Consider the following 15573-nt stretch of genomic DNA (forward strand, 5'->3'; position numbering starts at 1 on the left):
CATGCACTGATCACCAAATATGAATCAATTAGCTCATGTTTTAATTTTGTTAATACCTTTGCATTTATGAAGGTCTGTGAACCCCCCCCCCTTGAAAAGTCTGTGAAACAAATATCATATAGTTTTTGTCACTTTAACCAAATTTGCCTGTTATGTTACAACTAATTCAAACAGCATCTAAGCTACGTGCATATTTTTTACACTGTTAAAAAGACAATTTTAACGTTTTAAAATACCTTTAGGCACACACACTATCTAATAATAATAAATGAATGTTTCTTTAATAGGAAATGCCCATGGTTTCCATGCCTGTATCACTACCTTGTGTTGTAAGCCTAATTTGGGTAATTCCACTATCACTAAATTCATGATAATCTTTTTTTCTCCATTTATAGATATATTAGGAGTTTTTAGTGTTTCTTCCGTGTCCACAGAGCTTCAGCTAGAAAATGAAAAGAAAGCACAAATGTGTTGTCAGTAGAAATGAGATTAAAAAACAATCGTCACTTTGTTTTTCATCTGACATTCGTTTACAATGTTTTTACTTCTATTAAACAGTATAACAATATTTATAAAACAAGTCATCTCCATTAGAAAATTCTTTAAATAGAATCACGAAATATTCCATCATAAACTTCCTCGTTTGTAGCTAAATTCTGTGCCAAAACACATTTGCCTTTGGGGTGCTAAATGTCCCTCATGCTGTTCCACAAAAGCCGCTGTCACTGCCTCTTCCAATTGGGCTTCACATCAAACTCCATTGTCTGAACAAAACCACGCCCAGTGTCGGCGCGTCTTCTCCAATAGCAGCACAAGTCGAACCCTCCGAACCCTCCCATTACAGAGGCATGAATGACAGCGAGCCAATGAGCGAAGCGATAGGCGTGTCAGTCACCCCTACCGAAGTAGAGCTTGGGTTTGGAGGATGACACCTCTAGCCGCTTGGCGCTCTGTCCTGCGCTGTGGGAGGAGAAGGAGAGCCAGGCTGGCAAGCAGCGCTATCTGCCGGGCTGGGAACAGCATCCGCCGCTTGTACTGCAATCGCAAGGACCGTGCGAGCACCGTGCACCTATCTAGTGATCAGTCCTCTGCAGGGGCGCAATGGCTGTGGAGGAAGAAGGCATCCGGGTGTTCCAGAGCGTGAGGATTAAGATAGGTAAGTGTTAGCGCTGCAGCCCTTGCTGAGTGAGATGGCATCACATCGGCAGTCTCTGGGCAAATACTGCTTAAAGTTTGTGAGTGCACACTCAATAGACACGACTGTGTGTGTAAATGGTGAAGTGTATGCTAACAGTTCCCAAACTAGTATGCAAAACGTTTTACCTCTAAAATGATTTAACGTCTCTCTGGGTTCTAGTTTTTAAAATGATTCTAATAATATACCCCTTACCAGCAGTTTCTTCCTTCAGGGTGAAAGCAAAGAACAGCCTGAGATACCGCTGAGAGAATACATTCATCGCCCTAAGTCGGCTGCCTATAACTGTACAATTACAGTTCATGTGTTACTGCAGCTGCCAAAACACTTTCTGCAGACGAAAACCACTTGGGGAGTTTTTGTTTTGCCTGATCTGTTATCGCAGATAATGGATCACCAAGGTCTGGGATCCCCTGGTATAAAGCGAGGGCTGTAGTACATTAACCCGTTGGATGCCAGATAGGGTAGCATTAGCGCATCCGCCTTCCATGTTCCTAGAAGCTCAGCTGGAGTTCTGCGGTTCTGTCTTCAGAAAGCTTTTGTGTTTGGACATTAATGCACCCTCCACACCGTCCCCTGTCTCAGTCTGATCGCCTGAGTAGTTCACATTTGTTATTCATTTCCAATGCCTGGGAAGCTTGCACATGGGTAGATTGCCAAGAAATGCTGCTTGCCATTCTGCCCTTAGTTTGACTCTAAATTGCACTCTCCCTTAGGCAGTCAGCTTACTCTTAAAATGTGCAGTCTTGCTAACTGGACAAGTGTTTTGCTTATAGAGACATTCTCTCTAGCACAACTTTGAATGAATGCAGTGAAAGCTTTGTAATGAGCTCAAACTTGTCTTGTTTGTGATTCTGGTTTCCTTCTAGATGTCAACATTATTTTAGATAAATAATGCACCTTTTCTATCTGTGTTGTTGCTAATAACTTGATGCTAATTGTCCTTAGATGAAATGATGTGGGGGTGGTGATGGGTAGTTTCCACTTGATGCACATTCAAAGGTTGATTGTGCAAAACATGTCTGGACTAAATGATGCCACATACAGAATAAATCCACTCATATCTGTTAATAACTTGTAATATCGATTATTTCACATAATGCATCAAATTCAATATCTGATGTACATTGTACACCTAAATACTTTGTTTTGTCACAGGCTGTCTGGTTGATGAATGTCTGATTAGATACCATTAATTTGTCCTGCATTTCAGAAATTCATATGGTGTGTCATCAGCTGATTGTTTGCGGGTGATTTAATTTTAACAGACAAATAGTACCTGATTATCATATTTTAGTTCTTCCCCCCCCCCCTCTGTATATGTGGTGTATTTTTTTTCCTGGCTTTGACTTGCATTGCATTTTTATTGATCTAGCGCTTTAAGTGCGTGGGTGATCTGTCGATCTTGCTGTCAGATTGTGTGTGAGATAAAGTATTTGATGCCCAAGTACGTAAGGATTGCCTGCTGACAAAATCTCTCTCAGGACAGCAAAAGCTTTTTAATGCAACAAAGCTTTCATTATTCTATCCCAGTGGAAAATCTTTGTAAAAGAGGCTCTTAGTGTCTTGAATACAAACTGATGTCAGCTTGTTACTTATAACTGAACTTGTGTTTTGGAGGTTAACTCTTTAATTGGATGTGTGTATGTATATATATATATATATATATATTATATAATTTAACACTCAGTCTAAATGTTCCGTTTTAAAACATTCCAATTTACTTCTGTTATCATATTCCAATAAACTATTGTGTCTTAAGTACTAAATTGTTGGAAAGTTTATAAAAAGTGTATATCTGAATCACAACAATGTAGTTTTGATTTTAAAGTGAATGTAAAGTTTCATGAATGAGTGCCGATTTTTAAAAACAGAGGCACTTTCATTCATAGCATTTCTTTTTAAAATACTTACCTTTTTCTTTAGCAAACCCGGGCCGGCGATCCTCCGCCCGCAGCTCCTCTGTACAACTGGCTTCCTCCAATCATGGCGTGCACCCGAGAGCATCCATCTCGTAAGGCCATGCCATGATTGGAGGAAGACGGTTTCGTCATTGAGGTGCTAAGTACAGCAGGAGAAGCGGTCGGAGGATCGCTGGTCTGGGTTCGATAAAGAAAAAGGTAAGTATTTAAAAAAAAAAAAACGCTGCAATGTAAAGTTTAATGAATGCAAGTGTCCCTGTTTATAACAGTATTTTTTAAAAACTGGGACACATTCATGAAACTTTACATTCACTTTAATATTCTTTAGTCACTTTAAACTCTGGGCTGTCAGACTCACTGTGCAATGCATTGCAGCCCTTTCTGACAATTAAAAGGTTAACAGACAACAGCTATCATTGTATTCTTTGTCTGCACAGCATATTCATTTCTGTTTTATGTTGGTTAAAAATAACTAGGCCTCTTGTTTTGAGAGTTCCACATACATCATATGGATAATTCTAGTAACTAAAGATTCAAAAGTTTGTCAACAAATGACAAATTTCTTATTTACTTTATAATTCATATTTTCTACGTCTTTGCTGTTAGAAAGCATTCTTGAGTGATAATAATTGAATAGATAATACTCACGTGTTTCCTCGTTTGTGACATTTTGTCAGTGTGAGATAATTTCTTATGCACAGATATGAAAATAACTGAGAGTGGTTGTGGTTTTCTATCAAGTGTGAAATCTGAGTTTTTTTTTAAGGTGGAGTGCCTGAGAGACAGACCACAAAACAGTCACATTTATGGTTCTTCACTGACATTATTAGATTTGCAGCACATGTATTTGGATATTGTATTTTTATGCTTTTTTGTATTTATTTTTTATACTATTATTTTGTCGGTTACATTTACAAAAGTGCATACCTTTTTTTTAAAATGTGAACACCATTACCAAAAACAAAGGTTTAAAGGGACATTAAACCCAACAATTGTCTTCCATATTTCAAGTAGAGCATACCATTTTATACAACTTTGCAACTTCTATTATCAAATTTGTTTCATTGCTTGGTATACGTTATTGAAGGAGCAGCAATTGGTTGAGCCAATGACAAGATATATATATGTGCAGCTACTAAGGAGCAGCTAGCTCCCAGTAGTGCACTGCTGTTCCTCAGCCTGCCTACGTATGTTTCTCAACAAAGGGAACCAAGAGAACAAAACCAATGTATAAGAAAGTTGTTTCATATTCACTTTCTAGTCCCTAAAAAAAAAATAAAAAAAAAAAATCTTGACCTTTTAAAGGGACAGTCTACACCTTGGTCATCTTAAAGTTTTACCTTTTAGATTAAGCCTCAAATAGCTTTCTGCACCTTTTCTGTCATGCAACAGGAATGGTGAAAAAGTTATTTTAATGAATATTGTTTCTGGCCACTTTGAAATGGCTGCCAAGCTCAGCCCACTGATGATATCATCATGATCTGGGCTGCATATGACATCCAATCACAAAAGGTTCACTAGTTGGATTCAACAGACTGTCAGCACTATTCAGCAGAGTGCCTAGATGCAGCCCAGATCGTGATATCATCAGTGGGCAGAGCTTGGCAGCCATTTCAAACTGACCAGAAACAATATTAATTTTAAAATATTTTTTTACTGTTCCTGCTGAATGATATAGAAAGGGTGCAGGAAGATATTTGCAGTTTAATCTAAGGTAAGACTTTAAGATGACTAAGGTGTAGACTGCCCCTTTAAGTAGTTAGATGGATAAGAGCAATGTGTTGCTACCTACACTGACTCCTGATTTATATTTCCCCATTGACTATATCAACCTCTACAATCCATTTAAACGATAACCCTCCTCTAAGCTTAATTTGTTTTTATGTGCTTGTAAATCATTTTGTTGATATTTATTATTTATAGTTAGTATATTTTTTTTCTTATGTATCTTTTTTTTTAAAATCAAGTAATCCATTGTATATATTGATTCCTCAGTTACTGCACTATGTTTTATTATTTAGGAAATGTTCAGTAAACTTGTTTTTTGTGTTTTTTTTGTTTTTGTTTAATGGTTTCTATAATTCTAAATCCAATTAGTTAAAAAGAGCAAGTGAATTTTGGTGCCTCTTTCATATGAATGTTGGTTGTAGTTGGATATGCTGTTCAGTTAACAGAGTCAAAAGTGAAAGTTAAACTTAATTCAGATAGATCAAGCAATTTAAAGATACTTCTCAAATTACTTTGATTATCATATTGTGTTCAGTCTTTTTATATGCACACGTTCTGAGGCACCTGCTCCTACGGAGCATGTTTTATTAGTTCACAGTGTATACATATATGTGTCTGTGACTGGCTGATGGCTGACACATTACACAAGGGGCCGGGAAATTAAAGAAAATTTTGAAATTTGTCAGAAAAAAAATCTTTAAGTTCTTATTGCATTGTCTTTTTGTTATGCACTTGTTGATTATGCAACACTACTGGGGGGGTTTCCCCTTCTCATTGATTGCTGAAGAGACTGTCCCCTATGTTGCAGTAAGTAACATATAAGCTAATTTGATTTAGGACCCTAAATCCTATTCAGAGTTTAAAAGCTTCTTCTGCACACAGAAGATGAACTCATTTATATAATAAATATTAAACAAGTTTAATGTTAAATGGACACATAATTAGTTCCTGTGCTCAATGACAACAGCATTATTGAATATGACCAGCATTTTTTTTAACATCCGTAGAAAATTGCAAAGTTTTTCAATATGATAAAATGATTAATCTTTGACATAAGCAGCTCATAATTTCACACTACTTTTTTTGTAGTGTGTTGCTGTGAAGTTAGTGGTGCATCATCCTTATGAACTGACATCAGCTGTGACATCTGTCAGAATGCACACACGCTTGCATAGCAAAACAGTGACGTTAGCATGTGCACAACTGAACATGCATTAGCCGCACTGCTACCCACTTCAAAGTCATTCTGCACAAATTTATATATTTTTATTCAATTTTGATTGGTTGGTTTAGCAAGCCAGGAGCACTTTTTGTGAAATGATTTATGCAGTGTCACTTTAAATAAATAGTTCAGTTTGTTTCAGAGCTCAGTTATAGGAATGGGTTAAGTATAGTGTTCTATTTCTAAACTCCTCTGGTTACTGTGGTTCATATAAAGGGCACATCCTTGTTGCATATGGTCTCATTGCATTATTCTTATCAATCGGTGTGGCTGTAAGACCCTTGATTCACTCTTGATGCCAGTGAACTAAAATGATTTAAAATGATGTGCAGAAGGAGAGAGTTGTTTGTTGTATATGTTTTCTCCCCACGGAAAAATATCTTTGGATGTCCATAAATAAAAACATTTTATGATTTGATTTTTAACTCCTTCTGCTTCTCTTTCTCCCCCATTTGAAACACAGCTTGCTTTACAAGGTGGCCCCATACTTGGAAAGAGATAGGGGCGCACTATCACAAAATAAACAAAGACACATGTCACTGGTGTAACACTTCTAATGGTTTTGCTCTGAGGCTGCAAGGGTGGAGTAACAAAACAGAAAATGAACCGATAGTCAGGAAGTTATAGTTCCTGAGAAACAACACTGAAATGTATTTCATATTTATCTGGTTTGATTGCACATGGTTCAGTTTGGCACGACATTCAAGCCATGGTTAACGTTTAACATATTAATGGTCTGCTTGGGTCTATAAGTATGCAGGATAACTAAATTATTTCCTGATTTACGTTTTGTAGTCAAAGTAGGGGAAACAATGTGCTAGAATTTAAAGAGGAACTAATACTCTGCCTTCATTACACTATTTAGTTGTTGCTTTTAGAGATTATTTCAGTTTTTTGCTTCTTTAAAATAAACAGCTTGAGACAACCAGAGGCGCACTGGATGGATTGTGTATGTCATTTGGATTTTATTTCCTTATGGTTAATACAATATTACTTGTAGCTTCTTAGTTTACACTTGACCACCACACCTATATGACTTTGTTCGACTGCTTCATTCTCTGATATCCAATGTTGAAGAGCATACCTAGGTAGTAGGAGCAGCAATGCACTACTGGGAGCTAGCTGGTGATTCATGGATATACCTTTATTTCACTTGTCATTGGCTTACTTGATGTGTTCAGTTAGCTCCCATAGTGCATTGTTGCTACAAAGGATTTTAAGAGAATGAAACAAATATGATAATATAATTAAATTTAGAAAGTTAAAAATGGTATGCACTATCTCACTGGCTTTCAAACCTTTCCTCAGGCCTCCCCAACAGGTCAGGCTTTCAGGATTACCTTGGATGAGAGCCGGTAAAATAACTATGTTTACTAATCAGCTGATTATTTCACCTGTGCTACATACAGTTCAGATATCCTCAAAATGTGGCCTGTTAGGGATTCCTGAGGTCAGGTTTGAAAACCAGTGCTCTATCTGCATCATGAAAGGAACAATTGTGAGTTTCATGTTACTTTACGCTTTTTCCTATCTTTAAAGGTACAGACTGGTTGTAATTTCAGTGTTTCTGCTACATCAGAGTTTAACTTGCATTCCCCTGATTTGTGCCTGCTCTCAGGGATGTCACAAACCGAATCATCTTTTCAAATATAGTCATATTCATTTTTTTTTTAAATACCTGACTGATAGTGATATTTCAGTCTAGATCATAGTAGAATATGATTAAAATCCTGGCTTTCAGGAGGCTTTTATTTTTTTTGTTTTGCTTGTATGAGCTCACACTCATGGTCTTCAGATAAAACAGAGGAAGCATTTTATGTTGTGACGCACACACATTTATCTTTCTTATTTCTGTGTCAAGTGAAAACAATTTAGTAAATTAGTTTAGTTTTTTCCCCTTACAAAATGATTCAGGACACTTTCTTAAAAACTGCGTTAATAGTTCCATGGTCTTTTCCTTTTATTTTCTATTAATAGCAGACATGCAATTCAAGATTTTCTGCGCATCACAGTCCCTCTGTCTAACCAATTACTACTAGAGTTTCTGGGTACACTGGGGTATTACAGCACCTTGCTGTGTTGGAGGGAATTAAAAGGGACAGCAAAGTCATAATTGGACATTCATGATTTAGACAGAACATAACATTTTAAACCACTTTCCTATTTACTTCTATTATTTAATTTGCTTCCTTCTCTTTTTATCCTTTGCTGAAAGGTTTATATATATATATATATATATATATATATATATATATATATATATATATATATATATATATATATATATATATATATATATATGCGATTGTCATTGGCTCACCCATGTGTTCAGCTGGAAACCAGTAAAGCATTGCTGCTCTTTCAACAAATGATACCAAGAGAATGAAGGACATTTGATAACAGAAGTAAACTGGAAAGTTGTTTAAAGTTGCATGTTCTATCTAAATCATGAAAGAACAAATGTGGGTTTCCTGTCCCTTTAAGGCTGGTGGTGATGAGAAGCTGCCAATTACCAGCTTGTGTCCAGCTCAGGAGTGGAAGTGCATTGCTGCTCTGAAGGACTTTAGCTATGTGTTTAATCCAAGTTCAGCAGTTCTACTCCTATAGACATGCAGTAGTGCAATACTAAAATTCTCTAGTGCATTAGGAAATCCAGTGAAAAACTTTGTGGAAATGAGAGAGAAATCTGAGTGAAGCATGTATCATGTGACAGCCATCAGCCAATCCCAGACTCATATACTCTGTGAACTCTTGCACATGCTTAGTAGCAGCTGGTGCCACAAAGTGTGCATATAAAAGAGTGTACACAATTTGACCATAGAAGTAAATTGGAAAGTCTCTTTAAAAATCTAAATCATGAAAGTTTAATTTTTTTTTTAATGGTTAACATTTTATAATGGCTGTAATTCTTTAAGGGACATGAAATTCCAAGTGTTTTATGATTAAAAAAAAGATTTGAATTCACTTCTTCTATCAAATGTACTTCATTCTCTTGGTATCCTTTATTGAAATTAAAGTGAAGGTAAAGTTTTTCTTTCTTGAAAACAACCTCCCATTTATCATTTTCTCATGCATGTAGTCGCTAACTTTGTTTAAATATTGCTGCCATAGTTTTAATAAAAAATACATTACTAATTCCCTACCGTTTGGAACCCGACTCCTCCCCATCCCTACTTCCTCCTTCTTTGTTGTGTGACGTCTTCAGCGGTCCCACCCGCTCTCTATATGTCACAAAGGCGCGTTCACAATCTCAGATTGCAATGCGCATGCGCAAATCGCGATACTGCTTTTCAATGCGCATAATCGCCGGGCAATATTTTCTACTGCGCATGCGTGAAATCAAACGGGTGCTCTCTTGGCATTAATTCTGAATCTAAATAAATTACGCATGCGCATATAAAACAAGGGGCGGATGATATCGAGTGACGGCCGCCTAACGGGCAGAGTTTCAATTGGTTGGGGTAAAAACGTGACATACACAGAAAATAAAAAAAAATAGACGAGCTGAATTAGTGGATAGTTTAGGCATAGTTTATAACGGCGAGAACTTAATATATACACACATATATAACAATTGATGAATGAAACTCCTACTTAGTTTAAAAAAAGAATGTTATACTAGATCGAAATTAGGGTGAGTTTACCTTCACTTTAAGGTAGGAAGGCTCAGGAGCATTCTTGTGCCTGGCACTATATGGCAGCAGTTTGTCAAAAATACCTTTTTAACTATGTTTTATCTATGTAAGAGACTAGATGGCAGCAGTGTTTGCTGCCGTATAGTGCTCCAGAAACGTGCACACTACCTACCTAAGTATGCTCTTCAACAGAGCATACCAAGAGAACAAAGAAAATGTGATAATAGAAGTAAATTGGATTTTTTTTTAAACCGTGTCTTCAGTCTGAATACAATTTTTTTTTTTTTTTTTTTTTTTTTTAATTTTTATTTTATGCCCCTTTAAAGGGATACTAAACCCAAATTTTTTTTCTTTCATGATTCAGATAGGCCATGCAATTTTAAGCAACTGTTTATTTTACTCCTACTATCGAATTTTTCTTCATTCTCTTGCTATCTTTATTTAAAAAGCAGGAATTTAAAGCCCATTTTAGGTTCAGCACCCTGGATAGTGCTTGCTTATTGGTGGCTACATTTAGCAAACCAATAAGCAAGCATAACCTTGGTTCTGAAACAAAAATGGGCCGGCACTTAAGCTTTGCATTTCTGCTTTTTAAATGAAGACAGCAAGAGAAAGAAGAAAAAATGATAATAGGAGTACATTTAGAAAGTTGCTTAAAATTGCATGCTCGATCTAAATCATTAAAGAAAAAATGTGGGTTTAGTGTCCCTTTAAGCAAATTTGGGATGTTAGAGATGTGATACATTTAGTGTGTTTAGAGCTTTACAGAGAATAAGGGTTGGAGTTCACCAATGAGAACTTTTGAATTGTTGGTTAAAATAGTTTGCAGATAATAATAAAATGTGCTCAATATAGTGCAATTTGTTTGTTTGAGTTGTAGGTTGCCTTTAACCTGTGTTTTAATAGGGATACGTTTGTATGTATTACTAGATAAATCCCTTGTAAGGAGGGATTGACATGTTTGGCCACTTATTCCATTACCATCATAAAAGCACCTTACTATCCCCCTACTTTCTTAGTTCTGTCTGTCACAGGATTAAGGGCGTTCTCCTCTCCAATATGTCAGTATATTTATGAAAATCTTAGTAGTGCTATCCAAATAATATATATAAGTTTATGGCAGGGTTATAAACACAATACAAAGAAATAGAAACCCTTATCAACCATGCACCTACTAGACCATACAATTAATATAAATATCTGAATTCTTTTATTTAGTTAATATCCATAAACATATTGAACTATATTTGCAGTAAAAGGAAACTAAATAAAAGTTTATATGCGTTAAAACCAACTCTTAAGATATGCTATCCTTCTTACAAAACCCAGAAAAATATACCTTCACAATTCAGCCTTTTATTTATTTAACACAATGGGACTAAAAACCTTTAACATCCAAGCAATACAATTCTAAACAGTGTTTATAAAACAATAGGATAATATATATTCTGCTATTTAACTGCAATTTATCCTAATACAAAATTAACTGACAATATCAGAACTTGCATAGCTGAGTTACTTGGTCAATCAGACGCAGATTTAAACAATATATATATAGGCTGTGAAATGCTAATTAAAACACACTGTTTCTTTAAATCTATTAAGTACAAATTGACTATGCATATAACTTATCTTACAAAACCTTGAATACGTTACCAAAGTAAAAAGCAGTCGATATCCAATATTTCTTGGTAGGAATTATTTTACCTCAGATCACCAATAAGTGTATATCGCAATCAATGAGAAGGGTAGATTAGCTTTGCTCAAGTAAAGTGGTATCTCGCGTCCAGCAGGAACCAGTTACAAGTTTTAGCTTCAGCAGAAAATCTGTCCCTTTCTCTCCATTGCATTCACTTTTTATTTGGTTTTCCCATCACTGGTAAATTGTGGGTGGCCCTGCGGGAGCTGACCTTCCCATTGGTTATCTGGGAAGTCTAAATCGGATTGGCCCTTGGAAATTTCATTTTTAACAGCCAGAAAGAACCTTCTGGCTGTAGTTCTCGCAACATAAAACCAGGTGGCAGCATACAGTACAACATAGCAATACAATACAGCATTTCTGACATTTTTAAGCAAGTTAATTTTTTTTTTTTTCATAAAATGGTTATTTAATCAGATTACACTCTCTGCATTAATCATATATAACCCCAATTACAGATGGTTAATATTAGGTTATTTTTTTCTGATTATTCTGATACCAAATATGTTATATTATTAACATTTTATTTTATTTAGGTAATTTAATACTGCTAATTATTAGTTTAAAATGCATTACAATGTTATCGGTATCCTGGCATTTATATGTGAATAATAGCTTATTTTTAATTCAGTATTGTACTGTATTCCAAGTGAATCCTGTCTATGTAGATCTGAAATAAAAATAAATGTTAATAATCACTTCTCTTCAGGTCCATAAACATCTATTCATGTTCTTAAACACACAGAGGCTAAGATATTCATGCTTTCAAAACATACACATATATATACACACATATATATATATATATATATATATATATATATATATATATATATATATATATATATATATACATCTCATATCCATTAAAATATATACAGTTGTTTTGAAATCATAATGTAAGTCATGGGCCTTCACTGTATTATCCTAACATTCTAACTTTTCAGTAACTTCAGATGCCAGACTTTTTGTCTCATACTCACCACATGGGGTCAATCCACGAGTAGTTGTAAAAGTCTTAATGCAGCATATTTCCTGTTTAGCCAGCAGTGCAGATGTGGATTTAAAAATTAACACCATGTGCATAAAAGCTGCCTCTCCATGATTTTGATCAGTTCCAAAAGGGTAATTCAGACATTTCGTCTCCATATATTTGCCTGTATCCTGAAACTGTTATATTTTAGTTCCTTGCTAAATTATACAATTGCATAATTTAACATATTGAGTGTGTGAGATCTGCCAGAGATAATCCTTTGTTCTCCTTTCAGCCAAGAATGTCTCCTGTGCAATTGGAGTGGGGGAGATCTAATCCTTTGTCCTACAGACCATGTTCACATCCACAGATTTATTAGATAAAGTTAAATATATTTCTATATATTATTTAATAATATTTCAAATACCTTGACATAAATCCCCCTTTCCAATTCAAAAATATGTAGGACACATGTATTTGAATTGGATCAAGGTTAGTGGTATTTGGTGAGGATGTTGACCGTACACATCATGGACAGTCTTCTATGTAGATAGTCTGTCAATTTTGAACCTTCATGTTTATCAGTTAGGCATCTTTAAACTATAGTATGTCTCTAGTTCATTTGGGGATAGGACACTTCATTTTCCCTCTATGACTTGTAGTTGGGATCTGGGATGACACGCTCGCAATTGATTGATATGGACCCATTTATTTATGAAACCTTCATTTTTGGGGATCCGTATTTTATAGGCCACTGGAGATATTTTGTCAGTAATGACAAAAGGACCTTTCCATGAGGGAAGAAATTTCTTCTCCCTAACCTGATCTCTTCCAAAGTTATAAAGATAAACTTTATCATTTATTTCATATTCCTTTTTGGATGTTTTGAGATCATAATAGGTTTTAGTGGCAGTTGCGGCTCTTTCTAAATTCCTTTGAGCAAATGCAAAGGCATGTTGCAGGTGTTTCCTTAGGTTTTCCACATATTGATGTGTATTGGCAGCGTTTATCAAATTTTGGTCTGATGTACGGTACAGCAGATGCTGAGGTAGAACCATTCTTCTACCAGTCATCAGTTCAAAAGGTGACATCTTGGTAGCACTACTTGGAGTTGCTCTTAATGCCATTAAGACTAGAGGTAGTTTTACATCCCAGTCTTTACCTGTTTCACTCACAAACTTTTTGAGGATTTTAACAATAGACTGGTTGTAACGCTCTACACCACCACTTGAGGCAGCTCTATAAGCAATATGGAGCTTTCTTTTAACCCCTAGTATTTTCCACATTTTTGTCATCACTTCGCTAGTGAAGTGGGTCCCCCGATCTGATTCGATTCTTTGGGGCAAACCAAATCTGGAAAATACATGGTTGATGAGCAATGCTGCACATGTTTCAGCACTATTGTTAGGTGCACTAATGCACTCTACCCATTTAGTGAACAGGCATGTCACTGTTAACATGTATTTGTTACCTCTTGATGACCTTGTTACTGGACCAATAAAATCAATTTGTATATCTGACCATGGCATTACCATCCCCCTTTTCTGCAATGGCGCTCTATGCATTGGTGCAGTGGGTTGGAACTGTGGGCAGATTAAACACCCTTGACAGTAGGTTTGAACGTCTTTCAACATGTGTGGCCAAAAAGCATAATCACGCAATATTTCATACGTGAGTTTGGCACCGCGATGTCCAGATGTGGGAGCATCATGGGCATGTTGAAGCATTAGACCTCTGAACTTGGTGGGTACTACCCACTGCTGGATGCCAGTTTTGGAGGTTCTAATTACCAAACCATCCTGTAACTTGAATTGTGATCTAGATTTCATTAAGATTCTAAGATCTTCTTTGCCAATGCAATCATCTTTTGAGATGGGGTTGCTTTCAGGATCTTCTATGTGTTTATAGAAGATGCCTACAATGGGGTCTTCTTTTTGACTAGTGATCAGGTCCTCACTAGGAGAATCCTGACTCCATTGTACCAAATTAGGCTCACTCTGTTGTTTTGCCTGGTTTCTGGTAATGGCTTCTACCTGAATTGCACCCATTAAATGGTCAATATTAAGGAGTTCTCCAGTTATGGCTCCTTGTTTGGCTAATGAATCCGCAAGGTCATTGCCTTCCTTATCAGGACCTAAAACTCTGGAATGACCCTTGGTCTTTTTCCAGTGTATGGTTAAATCATTGGATACTACCAGATTATCAATCTCGCAGAACAATTTGCCATGCTTGACTGGTTTGTTATTGCTTTTCTGCATGCCATTTCTTTTCCAAGTTGGCAGGTATTCAACAAAACTGTCACGCACATAATTTGAGTCAGTTATGATCACAAATTTATGAATACCATGTTCAATAGCCATTTCAATGGTTTTGAAAACAGCAGTTAGTTCAGCAACTTGACTGGATCTTGGTCCAATGTTGAAACCTATAGATAAATTTGGGAATCCATTTGCCCCAGTTATACCAATGCCAGCAACTAATCTGCGCTCATTATCAATAGTGGCATGGTAAGAACAACCATAAACATACACCCAAGGTAGTGTTTGGCAATGGTCCTCATTGTACATTTTATATGGGGAAAGCAATTGTTCCTCCAGAAAATCATCTTCTGATAATTCTTCCCCAGGATCTCTATCAGTACAGTCGTGGAGCTCAGCAAGTCCTTGTGCGACTGGATTCTTTTTATTCTCCTTGTAGCGAATTTCTAATGGCCAGCCTTGCAAGGAAAGAGTCCACGCTGTTATGCGGCTATTAGACAAATTCCCATCTCTTATTCTCTCACTTTGCAAATATAGCAAAGGCTGGTGGGCCGTTTCTACAATAATTTTCTCGCCCTGTATATAGCTGCGGAAATTTTGTAGAGCCCATACAGTAGATAAGAGGGCTTTTTCGCAATCGTTAAACTTTATTTCTACTGGGGATAGATTTTTGCTCGCATAAGCAATGGCTTTGTTCAAATTATCATGCTTTTGGTATAACACAGCACTCATGCTTACATCTGTGTACCCTGTTTCTAAGTAGAAAGGTTTACCACCTTCAGGGTACGCTAAGCAAGGTGCTTGAGTGAGTTTTCTCTTCAGCTCTCTGATGGCTGTCTCTTGAGACTCACTCCAGTGCCATTTCACATCCTTCTTTAGAAGAAGTAGTAGTGGTTTAGCTAATTCCGCATAATTATCAATGAATTTGCGAGAATAATTCG

At 36.3% G+C, this 15573-nt stretch overlaps 1 protein-coding gene across 2 annotated transcripts in view; it reads left to right on the plus strand.

The window, feature by feature from the left end:
* The first annotated feature begins 947 nt into the window (after positions 1–947).
* The window catches only part of RASA3 (RAS p21 protein activator 3), a 580390-nt gene continuing 565764 nt past the window's right edge, over positions 948–15573 (plus strand). For both annotated transcript variants that reach the window (XM_053707675.1, XM_053707676.1), the window contains exon 1: positions 948–1156. In XM_053707675.1, coding sequence (XP_053563650.1) covers positions 1102–1156 — 55 coding nt within the window. In that variant the 5' untranslated portion in view covers positions 948–1101. The remainder of the gene's footprint in view (positions 1157–15573) is intronic.

This window comes from Bombina bombina, chromosome 3 (genome assembly GCF_027579735.1).
Source record: "Bombina bombina isolate aBomBom1 chromosome 3, aBomBom1.pri, whole genome shotgun sequence".
NCBI lineage: Eukaryota > Metazoa > Chordata > Amphibia > Anura > Bombinatoridae > Bombina > Bombina bombina.